This window comes from Gopherus evgoodei, chromosome 7 (genome assembly GCF_007399415.2).
Source record: "Gopherus evgoodei ecotype Sinaloan lineage chromosome 7, rGopEvg1_v1.p, whole genome shotgun sequence".
In the NCBI taxonomy this organism is placed as follows: Eukaryota; Metazoa; Chordata; order Testudines; family Testudinidae; genus Gopherus; species Gopherus evgoodei.
Genome location: NC_044328.1, coordinates 95,790,804 through 95,806,605, shown reverse-complemented (window position 1 = coordinate 95,806,605; position 15,802 = coordinate 95,790,804). Strand labels below are relative to the sequence as shown.

The 15,802-nt window shown below is 40.4% G+C and overlaps 1 protein-coding gene across 1 annotated transcript in view; it reads left to right on the top strand.

The window, feature by feature from the left end:
- The window catches only part of WNT7A (Wnt family member 7A), a 52,919-nt gene extending 40,549 nt beyond the window's left edge, over positions 1 to 12,370 (top strand). The window contains 1 exon segment of the mRNA XM_030568537.1: positions 11,495 to 12,370. Coding sequence (XP_030424397.1) covers positions 11,495 to 11,974 — 480 coding nt within the window. The 3' untranslated portion in view covers positions 11,975 to 12,370.
- Positions 12,371 to 15,802: the final 3,432 nt, after the last annotated feature.

Genomic DNA, 15,802 nt, shown 5'->3' with positions numbered 1-15,802 from the left:
GAATATAGTTTGACCTGGGGTCCAAAATTAGGTTCGCAGGGTTGTCAGGGGAAAAAAATCAAGGATCGAGCAAGGTTGATACAGAATCTTTGAGACATATACACGGAATCCTATTTTTATAATCACTTTTCAGAACTGAGCAGGGCTAGAAGAAATCATACCTTGGGGGGATGGGTTACCCCCCAACTGGCTAATGCAGGTTTTTTTCCTGGTGCTAACTGTGGTCACTGACAGGACATTGGACTAGATAGATCCCTGATCTGATCATGTATGACAGTTCCTATGATTTGAAGGAGAGGGTCATGTCTTGTGGATTAAGTCAGGGAGGGCATTCCATGCACGTATTTAAGAAGAATGGGAGAATCTGTATTACTCACTGTCCATATTCTTCAAAAGTGATATTCTTCTGCAGAGTTCTATTCTCTTTTCAAAATTATTCTTTACAACAATAACTCAAATTAATGGGTCCTGTAAAGTGAATTTTCTTCCTCTGTTTGTTTCTTTGATATCAACAGAGGTGGAAAAAAAACATTTAGAGCAGTGGTTCTCAACGAGGGGCCCAGGGCCCCCTAAGGGTCCTTGAGCAGGGGCCAGAATTAGACTCGCTGGGGCCAGGGCAGAAAGCCGAAGCCCAGGTCCCTGAGCCCTGCTATCTGGGGCTGAAGCTGAAGCCTCAGCAATGTAGCTTCATGGAGGTCCCTGTGGCATGGGGCCCCAGGCAATTGCCCTGCTTGCTACCCCCTAATGCCACCCTGGCTTTTATATGCAGAAAACCAGTTACTGTGGCACAGGTGGGCTGAGGAGTTTTTATAGCATGTTGGGGAAGGGGAGGGAGCTCAGAAAGAAAAAGGTTAAGAACCTCTGATTTAGAGCATAGTAGTCTAATGTGGTATTTATCATCATTACAGGGAAATCAGACATAAGATAGTTTTTTTTAGACTGTTTCCCTACATTCCTCTCAACTTTGCTCTTCAGAATTCTTCTGTGTCCCACTGGGTATTTTTTACTTTCTTTTTTTCTATACAGTGCTGATCAATAAAATATACAAAGGCTCTTCTTCCCTAATGACATCGACCTCAGGGAAAAACAGACTAACATTTGAATCCTACTCAATTTTCCGGGGCTGACAGCAACATGGGGTAGCATGACTGTGCAATGATTTTAATTTCTTTACTTGTTTATCTCATTTAAATACAAAGCATGTTTGGAAAACAGTTATTATAGAATGGTGACTTTTCCATAATGCAAAAGCAAAGGGGTAGTTGGTATCCAAGGGTAGCAAATGTAAGATTAGGGTTTTGTTTTTTTTAAACCCTAGTCAACTATGTATAAGAGAACTCTGGAACTCAGCATGAAGGCCAAGAATCAAAGCCATCATATGACTGCATAAGCCATGAAAAAGTTAAAAGGGATACCAGTCTTCACGTTTAGGCTCATATGGAGGTCATCAGCTAGAATCAGGAAGAACTCTATTTGCCCTTCAGAAACAGACCATTTATTATCAAGGTAGGATTATTTATTGGGTGCAATTCTTGTGTTATGTCCCGAAGTAGTAAATACTGCACCTTAGAAAGCACCTCTTGCATGGTCACTACCAGGCATATGTTTCTTCTATCAATAGTATTCTGGGCGTCCTGAAGTACAAGTGAACAACAATCCTGCCTGTTTAACTGTCTTCTGGTCCTAGAGTAAGACTGGCTCTCAGAGGTGGTGGTGGGGGTAATGATGCCACATGGCAGTTTGCCAGCCATTTTCTATTTGAACTGACTATTCACCTGCAATCAATGGGGTTGACTGTTCAGAATTCTTGTTGTATATTTATTCCGTACAGGGCGGCTGCCATATTAGTTCTTTTCCAACTACTTCAGGGGTAATGGCTTTTAGCTCAAGAAGATGGTTAGATGCTGATGTCCTTTCCCCCCTAGTTTACCATGGAATTTCAATTTAAAATGTGTTACTACATTACTACGCACTGTTTTGCAACAGCTCCCTTTTAGAAAAGAGAGATTTAGTAGTAGTCCACTGATCAGAGATAATCTTTCCTGGTTAATTGGACTAGATCTTTGCTAATCATGGAGCAAGGATAATCGTGTAGTTTCAGTGCTCTTCCAAGTTGTTTCATGCATTTTCCACACTTATTTTTGATAGTAGCATTCATGCCTGACCACTATAGACATCTCAGGCTCTCTTCATACACTTCTCAATGGATAGAGGGGTCTTGTATACAAAGCTTAGCATTTCTGACATCATGCTGTGTAGTACTATAAACAGGATGTCCGTCATACAGAATATGCAACAGTTTAATCTTTATGGTTCAGATCCACAAAAGCACTTGGACACCAAAGTCCCAGTGGTAGGTGCCACTGAGATCCACAAAATTGCCTCTTGGCTGCCTGCTAATCCTGTAGACCCCTCCCCCCCTAATTCACTCAGTGCCTAAATTTTCAGAGTCAAAGTTCACTAGGTGACTAAGTTTCTGTCTCCAGGCATGTTCACTGCTGCCTCACCCTAGGCTTCCAGATGCCCATCTCATGTGCAATCCACAAACTGGGAAAAGATAGGTGCAGGAGTGCCTATCTCACCTGTGGTACCTAATCCAGTATGCATGCTCAGAGGCCACCCAGTGGATCAGGTCCCATACAAATTCTGGCTGGAGGAGCAGGTAGTGGTGCCCACCTTATAACTTTTAGCCCAATGGTTAGAGCACTCATTTGGGATGTGGGAGATCAGGTTCAATTCCTCCCTCAGGCAGATGGGGAGAAAAGGTTTGAACGGAGATCTCCTACACCTCTCGGGGGAGTGCTTTAACCACTGAGCTATGGGATATTCAGATCCCTCAGTCCTTCCTGTTGAAACTGTTCCACTTTGGTTAAATAAAGAGTCATTGGTGCAGGGAGACTGGAGCTTGGTCTTCCACCTCTCCCAGTTGTCATTCTTCCTCTTTCTCTCTCTGGTCCAATTTGAACAAATGCCTCTATCTTTCTTGGTTACGGTCAAACTCCTCTGAATCTAATTGTCGAACGTATACTCTCTCATGGTATTGTCATTGTTTTTACCCTAAATCAACAGATCCTCAGGTATTATTTCCAGATCCTCGAAGGTCTTGAGCATGATACTTTGATACACTTCCTGTTCAAGGCAATCCCAAAGGGAAGTTGCTCAAACATATCTACCAAAGGAAGAGTTGAAGGTACACAGTTTTATACTTTCAGTATGAAATTGGACCTGCCAAAACTCTTGACATACATCCCAAACTTAAACAACTCTTGCATTTTGAAGCAGAGACATGGTCTTATTTACCGTCTGGCTAAGCTCAGGTTTAACTCTCTCTCTCATTACTAATAGGCGTATAATATATTTATATCAATGTAATTATTTTATCTGTAATCAACCCACACTGTATTGTTTTGCCTCCTGTTCAGGTAAGTTATACCCCCTGTTTGATCACAGGCATGTGCACTCTGCTCTTCAGCTCAAATACACTTGTCTTTTCCTTCCATTATTCTAAACTCTGAGTGAAACCTGTCCTTATGTAGGCATTCTAGTGTAGCTTTGCTACCAGACTCATTTTATACCAGCTATGCAAACCAAGCTTAGTTTTAACATTGGGTGGTCACTAATCTTTTTGTGTATATGCATTCTGGGGTTATAGTGCACCCTGCTCCAATATCTAATCCAATGCCACAAACCCAACCTGTTGTAGAAACTTGATTTGTAAATGTATTTAGAGACTCAAATAACTTTTTCTGCCTTACCATTTTATCCTCAAAGTGTATGTTTGTGAATCTATCTTACTGTTAAAGCATCACACTTTTGCAAATTGAATACGAGGCAACCGTGTGATGTAGTTGCAAAAAAAGATATTTGGGGCATATTAACAGGAGTATCATATACAAAACACAAGAGGTAATTTTTCACTCTCCATAGCCCTGGTGAGGCCTCAGGTTGAGTATTGTGTCCAGTTTTGGGCACCACACTTTAACAAAGATGTGAACACATTAGAAAGTCCAAGTGAGAGCAACAAAAATGATAAGAGGTTTGGAAAATCTGACCTATGAGGAAAGGTTGAAAGATTTTAGCATTTTTAGTCTAAAGAGATTAGAAGAATGAGGAGGAACCTAGTAACTGTCTTCAAATATATAAAAGACTGTTATGAAGAGGATCGTGATCAATTGTTCACCAAGCATAGGACAGATAGTAATCAGCTTAATCTGCAACAAGGGAGATTTAAGTTAGATATGAGGAAAACCTTTCCAACTGGAAGAATAGTTAGGCAATGGAACAAGTTACCTAGGGAAGTTGTGGAATGCCCAACAAAGTTTTTAAAGAACATCTTAGACAAAACACCTGTCAGGGATGGTCTAGGTACACTTGGTCCTGCATCATCATGAGGGGATGGACTAGATTGTCTCTCAAGGTCCCATCCAGCCCCTACATTTCTATGGTCCTATTGAAATTATTGCTCTTATTGCATGGATGACAACACACTCCTTATGCTTGACCCCTTTGCATCATCTTGTGATTGCCTCCACATTTATAGCAAACAAATCTGGTCTCTGCTAGTTGTTTGCCTTTATCTTTAGGTGGTGGTAGTCCTTTCTAATTAGATGCATTTCAGTACTTTCACTGCTTGCTAACTTTTATTTGTGAAGTACAGTTTTCACTAGCTCTGCAGATCTCCACTGCTCTTTTCAAAGTCAGGTCTATTTCTTGTAATAACCTTGCTTTGCTCAGGTTACCAGTTTTAGCACAAATAATTTGGTCTTTAATTAGTTCATCTGGTAACTGATCAAATTCATATGACCTAACTTTATCATCAGTCTATAACACAGGGTATATCTATGCGTGGAAATGGGAAGTGATTCCCAATTTGAAGACATATATCCCCTCTTATTGAGCTAGCATGGTAAAAGCTGCGGTGGCATGAGCTGCAGGAGGAGCTAGCCACCCTGAGTAGGTACTCACCTGCGATGCTAGGCACATACATGGGGGAAGGGAGGCCTAGCCCCTTCCATGACTCAAGCCACCATGACTATACTCTATTTTTAGCACGTTCTTGAACAGAGCTACTGCAGGTATGTCTCCTCAAACTGAGAATTACAACACCAGCTGAAGTGTAGACATATCCATAAAGATCAATGGTCTCATCTGGCATATGGTTTCTTGTAAAGAAAATGTGTCTTTCCCATGTGGCATTCTTGTAAATACTTGTCTTGAAGTTTTTGAAGGATTTTGTCTAGCGGTTGGCTTTACCCTTCATGGTCCCACTAGAAAATTATGTAGCTCTCCAATATCTCTGGGTCTGGCACATGTAAATAGGGTGTGAGGTAGGATTGCCCTGTTTTCAACTGGAACACCCGGTCAAAAAGGGACCCTGCTTGCTCCAGTCAGCACTGCTGACCAGGCCGTTAAAAGTCCGGTTGGTGGCACAGTGGGGCTAATGCAGGCTCCCAGCCTTCCTTGGCTCTGTGCAGCTCCCAGAGGCAGTGGCATGTCTTCCTCCAGCTCCTATGCATAGGGGTAGCCAGGGGGCTCCACATGCTGCCCCGCCCAAAGTGCTGACTCTGCAGTTTCCATTGGCCGGGAACTGTGGGGATGGTTTCTGGGGATGGGGCAGCACACAGAGCCACCTGTCCATGCCGCGGCATAGGAGCTGGAGAGGGGACATACTGATACTTCTGGGAGCAGCTTCCGGTAAGTGCCACCTGGAGCCTGCACCCCTGACCTCCTCCTGCACCCCAACCTCCTGCCCCAGCCCTGATCCCCTCCTGCCCTCCACCACCCCTCAGTCTCAGCCTGGAACACCATCCTACACCCCAAACTCCTCATCCCCAGCCCCACCCAAGAGTTTGCACCCCCAGCTATAGCCCCCGCACCCCAATCCCCTGCCCCAGCCCAGAGCCCCCTCCCACACCCTGAACCCCTCATTTCTGGCCCCACGCCAGAACCCACACCTCCAGCCCAGAGCCCGTACACAGTCCCACACCTCAACCTCTGCCTCAGCCCAGAGCCCCCTCCTGCACTGTAAACTCCTCATCCCTGGTCCTATTCCAGATCCCACACCCCCAGATGGAGTCTTCACCCCCTCTCACATCCCAACCCACTGCCTCAGCCTGGAAGCCCCCTACCGTACCTTGAACTTCTTATTTCTTGCCCCACCCAGGAGCCCGCATCCCCACCTGCAGGCCTCACCGCCCCCGCTCCCCAACCCCCTGAGCCAGCCCTCTGAAAATGAGTGAGTGAGTGAGGGTGGGGAGGGTGAGCGATAGAGGGGAGTGGGGATGGAGTAAGTGGTCTTGGGGCTGCAGAGAAGGGGCGGGGCAGGACCTCAGAGGAGGGGCAGGGCAGGGCAAGGGTGTTTGGTTTTGGGCACATAGAAAGTTGGCAACCAGAGGGCGAGGAAAGGATTTCATCCTCTCCAACTTCTCTAATACTACTTGCCTACAGTATGGCAGCTAAGGGTTGCAACCACCTCCGTCACTTTTCTGCCATGCTCTCTTCCAGATAGAGTGTGGCTTCATTTTTCCAATGATGGATTTTTTTTTCTGACTGCCATATAATAAAGGTACACATAGGAATACTTGTAGAAGACTGGTATATTTCCTAGTCCATCACATGACATCAGCCAAAGTTACAAAAGATTATACACCTGTTATGGCAAGGATCAGAGTATGCTTTGACTGCAGTGGCTACATACATTCCTTCAACACTGAGGATCCATATTGCACATATAGAATGGGGCCAGATTCATCCCTGCTGGTAGAGAGGTCCCCTCCAGCTCAGGGGTTATATTTAGGAGTCCCCAGAGCAGGGTACTCTGCAGAAACCCTGTTGGTGAAGGCTGCTCAGGAGGTATAATGACTTTATGAATCCCGTGGCCTGCCTTACTCACTTTTTGGGTGACTTTTTGCCAGCAAGGTCCTGTGTCCTTGTTTGTGCTGACAGAGTAAAGCATTATCAATGCACTGGTGTCACACCAAACTCAGGACCTTGCATTGTCCATTGCATTGAAAGATAGGCTATCTTGACACAGTAAAACCATCCCAGAAGAGTATATCAATGGATTAGCAAATGAAACTGTGAAAAAAACTATTTAAAAAAATGAAAGTATGAAATTCTGACTAACTTTTGTAACAGAAATACTACAAGATCTGATTTGACAACATATTATGGAAAAGTTAGACATGAAATTAGTTCTCAACCTGTATATTTCCCTCATACTTTTTTCTTTTTTGTCCATTGTTTAAACTCCTCATGGAAGTGCCCAAAGATGGGATAGCTGCTGGTAATATCACCACAGAGTACTAGTGCAGGTTTTCCTTTCCACACCCTTTTACTGTAAACTATTTCCCAGAGGCTAATGGGGGGTGAAAGAAAGATCAACAAATACTGACAGTTTACTGTAGGAACTTGAAAAAAAAGTGGGCAAAACTAAAGACACTCCCTTTGTCAGCAATTAGCACAGTCCTGAGCATTCACTGGTACACAACAGATGTGCCTTCTGTGGCTGATAATGTTGGGTATGGTAAGTTGGTGAAGAAACAAAGGACATAGGTTTGCAGTTATGCACTCCCCAGACCCCAGTATTTTAAAGCAAATCAAACTATGGTATATTAGTTCCTAGTCTAATGTGAAAAATATGAGCCACTAACTAAATCTTCAAACAAACAGAACCTGATTTTCCTGAAATATGGCAACTTGGCATTTTTATGTTTAATTTTTTTGTAATAGAGAATGATGCTTTTAAGGGTAAGCTGCTTCCTTTGAGCAGCAAACATGCAGTGTGATGCCCAGGCCCAAAGAGAATAATAGCTCCACACCCCCTCACCAACTGCTTTAGGTAGCCACATATCACCCAGGTCCTTCCTTGCATTTATGAAGCCAACTGAATTACTGGTGGAGTAGTGAGGTAACCCAGAAGCATTAAGGTGCCAATGTATGTACCTTTTAATGCAGAACAAATAACCCAAGCTTCTGACATCACAATAGTACAGTGTAACAAACCACCATATTGCAGTTTTGCATTGCTTCAGGTATAGGATAGACTGTATGCAGAGTTATGGTTTTGATTTGTCTCTTGCCGAACTTACTTAGTAGTGGATTGGAAGCAGCAGCAGGAAGAAAGGGATAGAGGAGAATAAAAGGGCTTGTGGATTGAAGGTAGGAAGAGTGGATGAGGAGGAAAGGCAGAGGTGGGATGGGAAGTGAACTTGCATTTGCAAGTTACAATGGACCACTTATGAAGATATATTGAGGTGAATTTGGCACAGTGACTCTAAACTTGCCCCACCTAGATGATGCATAAAATCACAAAAAGAGTTAGCTGTTCAGTCTAAACTTACATTAAAAACAACTAAAAGGGCACCATCAGTCATGGCACAACACAAAAAATGTTGTTTTGTTCTTCTAAAAAGAACCCATAATGTTTGGGTTCATTTACTATTATTCAAAAGTATCATGTTCAAATGAAGTCAGGTCTTTTTATCCCAACTGCTTTCACCCAGTCCTAACTGAGCCCAGAAAACTTCCTAAGCTATTTCCAGCTGGCATCAAGATACATCACACAGAAAAGCAAGCTCAACACATGGCATGGATCCTTTCAATCTTTGATCCATTGCATCAGCTTACTCAGCTCTTTCCAACCAAACTGTTTATTCCCTCAGTGATCACTGTCTGTAAACAGGATGTTAATGAAATATACTGAAAGGGAACTGAGGTTATCTAAAATGTAACCTACATCGGGGGAGGACCTCATGAGTAGATTGACAATAAAACATCCATTTCAAGACAATTTGTACTATTCTGATGGAGGTTTCATGTGAGAATTAGTACAAGGTTGTTAGACTTTATTATTTTTCTTGCCACTCTGAACATTTGCACTAGGTTGCAAAACCAGCCTTTTGAACAAGATAAGTTATTAATATGAGAAATGTATCACAGGTCACCTCAAAAGACAGATACATTACAATTAAGGCTGAAAGAATCTGTATTATTTTCAGGTTCCTGAGCGATCGCTCCTTTTTTTTTGTCTCCCCATCTATCTCCTTGATGTACTACCATTATGAATGACTGAGCAATAACTGAATGCAGTAACTGAGTGAGGAAGTATCTCAAAATAACCAACATAATCCATAATATAAGCCTAAATTTAAGCAGAGTTGCAAAGTTGTTCAGATGCAGATCTGAATCTAAACTTTTCCAGATCTGGATTTTGGTCCATCCATTAGATAGATCACTGCTAATCATTAAATTTGGATCTGGATGCAAACTCTCCCATAATTCCACAAAATGTGCTCTATTGTACCCTAAAATTATTGCTATCATCTGTTCAGAATTATACTCTCTAGATACGTTACCAGTCCTGGCATCAGTCCACAGTTCAACACATGGAACAAAAGTGAGATCAGGCCATATCTAATGTTTTTTGAACTCCAACTTTTCATTGCTGGGAAAATTCAAACAAAAACAGAAAAGCCTAGTAACATTATTTTTTGTAGCAGACACACAAAAATTGTTCCAACTTTCCTCAGAAGGCTAAGCAATAGCAGTCACTATACGGCCTATAAGGCTACAGTATATAAAAGCAATGAGTGTAACACCTATACTTGCAATGCTTAAAGTAGCTTGATTTTTTCCATCTTCAGTAACCCCAACTTGCACAAGAATTGGTCTGGTCAGCACCAGATATTAACTAAAATTCTGTGGTTGGGATTAAGTAGCACACAATTTAAGAAGCCCACCATTTGTGTTGTGATTTAAGACTGTCCTAAGTACATAGCATTCTATTTCTCTGAACATGTAGAGTTGGGTTTTGTCCCCATTAATGCAGTCTGCATCTTCTTATGACAACCTGGCCACTTTGCCCCTAAGAGAATAGACAGTATTTTCACTGTCATCCTTTCATGAGGGCTTCACAGGGGTGGGGAGCTTTAAACTGATTTTGGGAATCCACAGGAGATGCATTGGCCAAAGGCAGCTGAAGGGATGCTCCAAGTTTCCAGGTCACCCTGGCCATGTCTATTCCTGGCAGGCTGCCCACTTTTGGGGTTGTGCTGGCCAGCTGCAAGTCCTTGAGAAAGAAGGTTTTAGGCCTCTTGCACCCTTTACAGTCGCTCCACAAATGGAGACTCTGCCTTAAGGCATAGGCGAATCTTGCCTGTAGCATTATTTTGCTGTCTCACAATTCATAATCTGGCATACCAGCACAAAATGAAGTTTATGAAATCCACGTATTTTTTACATTAACCCAATGCAGGTGGTACGCAAACTCAACTACAGGGCTCTTACAGCTAGCACTAAATGAATCAGTTTGTCTTCTGCCAGCATTTGGAAACCACCAGCAGCAGGAGAACAGTACAGGAGTAAGCCAACAAGAGATCTGGGGGGTTGAAAGAAAGCAACAGTGGGATAAGGAATCTATGGGGCTTCCTGCCCCTGAAAGAAAAAGGAAGATGACAAGATGTAGAAAAGAGACATTTACAGAAAAAAGAAAAAAAAAAAAGAAGAGGTGGGAGGGGAGCAGGGGGAAGAGACACAAACCAGGTAGAACAAGCACTGCTTTAGTGGTAGTGCCTTAGAGAAGCATTAAGCTACCAAAAGAGATAATAGAAAAAATTCAAAGATAATTGATGACGACAAATTAAAATATTAAAGAATTCTATGTTCTCATTCTTATCCCTGCTTCACATTGGAAGAGAAATCTACAGTTGTACTACAATGAAGGCTGAGAATTTTACAGACTAAGGGGTCCTGTTTTCTTCTCCACATGGAGAATAGACTTGAGTACATGGCACATACTACTACTACTACACAGGAAAGTAATGTATAGATTTTCTTAGATGTAACATTAATTTGCAGCATTTACCATGAGGAAAAATGGGTGAAAGTTTTCCTGCAACGTTTTTCACTGGCTTTATTCATGCCATTTTCAGGTCTAAGTACTGGAATAGAATTTATTTTCCCTGTTTGGCTTGCATAATTCATTTATAGCAAAAATCATTGCATTTTCAGAATGTGGTACATATGAGATTTCATGTGAAACTACCATACTTGAGGTGTGTTATTTGTGCTTCTCTGCAACTCTCCATCTTCTTGGCATATGCCAAAATTGCAAAATAGACACATCATGATGGGCACAGGTATAAACACATAGTAAGCAATGTGAAGATCACAGTTGGTTGGTAAAGACACCATTTTTGCTTTTGTTTGAAATTGGATAAAGTTCTTCTCTCTGATCAACATGGAGTAGGGATGGAATCAGTTGTGCATGTTCTGGAGACAGAACTCAATTGACATCAATAGGAGTTTGATGCCTGTGACAATTACATAGCCAGCAAGTGAGATCTGCAGCCTGGGCAGGCATGAATTTTGACCTGGGGTTAGTAGCCATTATTATATAGAGCACATTTGAGAACAATAGTTTCATTACATCAGACGAATGTCTCTTTGATGGAGTCTTAATGTTTTAACACATTCTGTGTTCTTTCAAATCTAGATTCTTGAAGAAAACATGAAATTAGAGTGCAAGTGCCATGGAGTTTCAGGATCTTGTACTACTAAGACATGCTGGACAACCCTTCCTAAATTCCGGGAGCTGGGCTACATCCTTAAGGACAAATACAATGAAGCAGTTCAGGTTGAACCGGTGAGGGCAAGTCGCAACAAGCGTCCAACCTTCCTTAAAATAAAGAAGCCACTGTCCTACCGCAAACCCATGGATACAGATTTAGTGTACATAGAAAAATCTCCAAATTACTGTGAAGAAGACCCTGTCACTGGCAGTGTGGGAACACAGGGCAGAATGTGCAACAAAACAGCCCAGCAAACCAATGGCTGTGATCTGATGTGTTGTGGTCGAGGTTACAATACACACCAGTACTCACGAGTGTGGCAGTGCAACTGTAAATTTCATTGGTGTTGCTACGTAAAGTGTAATACGTGCAGTGAAAGAACAGAAGTGTACACCTGTAAATGAAAGTGTGGCTGGGGAAGGTGACTCTAGATCCCTAGGAATGAATACATTTGCACATGAGCTCAACACAACTACTCAAGACTGTAGCAAAGACCTGCTTTCTTCCAAAAGAAAAGCTAATGAACGGATCTGTCTTTTCCTCTCATGTTTCAGTACTTATGTGGATACACATTAAAGACTTGTATAAATTATCCAAAAAACCCCAAAACAAAACAAAAAAACAAGCCACTTGACACACAAAACAGAGAAAAAAAATAATCTAAATGAATCTGCACCTCCAACGCTTAATGCAATGACTGCCTTACGAAAAGAACACCCAGTCAAGTGGAAACAATTGGAGAGCTTGGCAACTGACTCTTTTGGTTTGGAAAAAAATGGTTAAATACACAAGCTACTGTGCATAAGGGGTGGGTTGGGTGGGAGAAACAAATCAAAACTTTAAAATGGTCTTTGCACAGGATGGGGTGACAATGCTCCAGTGTGAATTTCTACTGAAGTGTGGATTGTGCAGATTTAGGTTTCTACACTTGTGAAAAGCTTCTGCTGGTCTTGCCTGTCTTTCCATTTCACACAATTTGCTACAGCAAGTAGAACTGTTGACGTTTTCCATAGACACTGGTTTATCAGCCTTTCTTGTTTTTGTGCTGCAGATTTTAGCACAGGGATTTGGGACATCTGGGCATAATAATAGCAATATTTAACACTTTATTCAGATAAAACTAATATTAATTTATTTAAATAAAAAAGAACTCTACACATTTTTGGAACTATTCTGCAATTAAAGTAGATAGCTTGCTTTCTTTGTGGAATAATTATTTTGTAGATACGGCAAGAAAAAACTGAAGCTGTATATATTATTCTTTACTCGGATATTTCTACTAGTTGGATTTGCAGGATATTTTCTGCTGTACTAGATGTTTAAGTACAAAAGCAGGCATCTTTTATAATTTTTTTCTGTTTGCTGCTAGTTGTCTGGAAAAATCAAACTGGTAGTGAGTATAATCTCTTTACAATACACTTTTTTTTTCCAATTAAAGAGGAGCGTTATGAAAATCCAGTTTGGAATACATCAAAAATAAATATGAAACTCCAGACAAACTTCCACCTTTTGGAAAATGAACCATAGGATAAGAGTATATTTTGTAAGAGACTATTTTTATATGAATATTTTATTTATACTATGTCTGCTTGTATAATTCTATAACCTGTACTTTTCCCTCAAAACAGGCATACAATTTGTAATTCTTAGGCTATTTAACAGATAAAGGCTGATTAGTTTGTGGACACAACAGCAGCAAGCAGGATACATTTAGCTGCAATTGGTAGATGTGTCAAAATGCAGAATGAACTTTCTTTCCGGATGTGTGTACAAACTGGCTCTCTTCCTGCAGTTTAATTTGCAGAATATGCAAAACGAGAACAGGGTATGTAGCATCAATTTTGTCACATGGCTTGAATTCATGATTGGTATTAACTGGATGCTCATTTATCCCATTCAGAAAAAAAAATCTGAATTAGCTTCCCACATGCATCAGTCATTAAACTGTGGTGTTATGACTAGCAAATGTGCTGTGTGTGCTGTCAGTTAAACCTCTATATTGTGTTACTGTCAAATTTGATTTTATCAGTGGAAGACTATAGACTATGACTGTAAAAACTAGCATGACCCACATCACCTGATTCTCATAGATAAGATACAAAGCTTACAGTTTTTGCCCAACTGGTTTTGGCATTTGCCTTATTCTTTCCCCCCAAAAAGTTCTGAGTTAAAAAACTCAAACCAAATGTTAGGCAAACATTAAACAATCCTATTTCTCCACAGTGAAGATGTCCTTCTTGTACTTTCTTTTGATATCTTCTTTCTCATCTGGGAAATCAGAAGTGATGTGGGTGAGTAAATAAATATTCCCACTCCCGGCTGGAATCTTTTTGCTTGCTTCTCCTGCCTGAATCATTTAGAGCCTCACACATAGTTCTAATGTCAATGGTAGTTTTGCGTGAGCAAGGAATACAGGATTGGGCTCTTATTGGTATCACATGTTCCACTGTTTGGGACATATGACAAACACTTCTATAGTTGAGAAATGTGAGATCACTCAGTCAAAAAGGTTGAGAAAACTGACAACAAAGGAAACAAACAAGTTATCTCTCCAGTGATTCCCATTGATATTAATAAGTATTAGAACAAATAGACAATAAGCAAATTAGTAATAGGCCTGATCCATTGATTTTTGTAGGTGTTCTGCCTGTACTAGGACTGCAAGATTGGGACCACATGAGAAAGGAAATGATGGAAGTTGTACAAGAGAATTTTACAGGATTTGGGTAAAATAATGTATTTTCAGAATTGCCCTTAATGCAGCATATTGTTTACATACACACACACACACAAAATACCTGCTCCTTGCCGTGTACAATTAAGATTAAGGATATAGCGTTTCTTTGCAGATTTGCCATTTACCATGTTACAGCAACTCAGACACCAATGTATGAGATATCAAAGTAGAAGTCGGATAAGATTAACATAGTTTACTTTCAACTTTGTGACTTGTCAACGTGAAACAATTTAAAAGCAGTATTTTTTTTATAATAGAGCTTATATTTTTTTCAGGATTCTAAATATTGTGTATTAAAGATTGAAAATGAAACCTAAATTTCAAGAATATATATACAATATGAAGATTAATTACAAGTATGCAACATGGTTTAATAATGCAGATCTCTGATAAAGTTAATCATGATGCAATTTTTTTTTACAGTGCATTGGCTTTCACTAAGTAGATACACAACACAGTCAACAGTTTGTTGTTCTTCACTGACTATAGTAATCTAACAAAGTGTTATTTTTGCAGCATGTTTTTACCATAGGAAAAGCATTCTGTAAAACTGCAGCTTTCTGTATATTTCAATACATTGGTGATGCACAGTGTACAACTAGCACATTAACTCTTAAAAAACAGATTTCTTTAAAGAATTTTAATCACAATAATAAAGAACTGGATGGATATACAAAGAAAATCTATTTATTTTATTGCAGAACTAGAAAAGATTGAGTAGCTTACCAATTCTTAAATGTTTTGCAGTGGAAATATTCTCATTTGGGAAATCAGTTTAACATGTACATAAAAACCAACACTGGACCTGACATTGTCTCTATATTTGCAGTGTTTCTGGTGGTCAAAATATGAGGAAAGGTGTCTTTTATCTTTTTTGAAGTTGAATTTCAAGTTAGGAATACTGCATTTGACAAGTAGCCCTAAAAGTTCAGAAATGAGGAAAATGTAGAGTTGCAGTCTACTAGAAAGTGTCTGAAAGTTTGGCTACATCTTACCAGATAAGCGAAAGTTGGCCCATCTGAGTCAGCCATGAGTCTGGAGTTAATTAGCCATTCTCTAAATTTGACTGAATGGCATGAAGAATAAATAGGAGAAGGAAAGATTTACGATTTTGTAGATATTTTTTCCCCAAACAGTTTGTTCTTTGTCCTCAGGGAATAGAAGAGCTCTGTTTGTACTTGGTAAAGAACCACACAATGGGAATGAAATGCATACAACTGCAGAGGAATACAGCCTTCAATAGAAAATTCATCTTTTCATTTCTACTAAATGAGTGGAGTGCTGGATTGATGTTCACCTAAATAATCTGGTTAATGTTCAGAAAGCAAACATGTTCAATATTGTAAAAACAGGAAGAAAGTTAAGAAAAACATTTGAATGAGTATAATTATGAGTTTGAAAATTTTAAAAACCTTATTTGACTTATACTCTTTTTTTCCACATTGGAATTTCATTTTGTAAAGCTGAAAATAAATTCCAAGTGGGATTCTAAAGA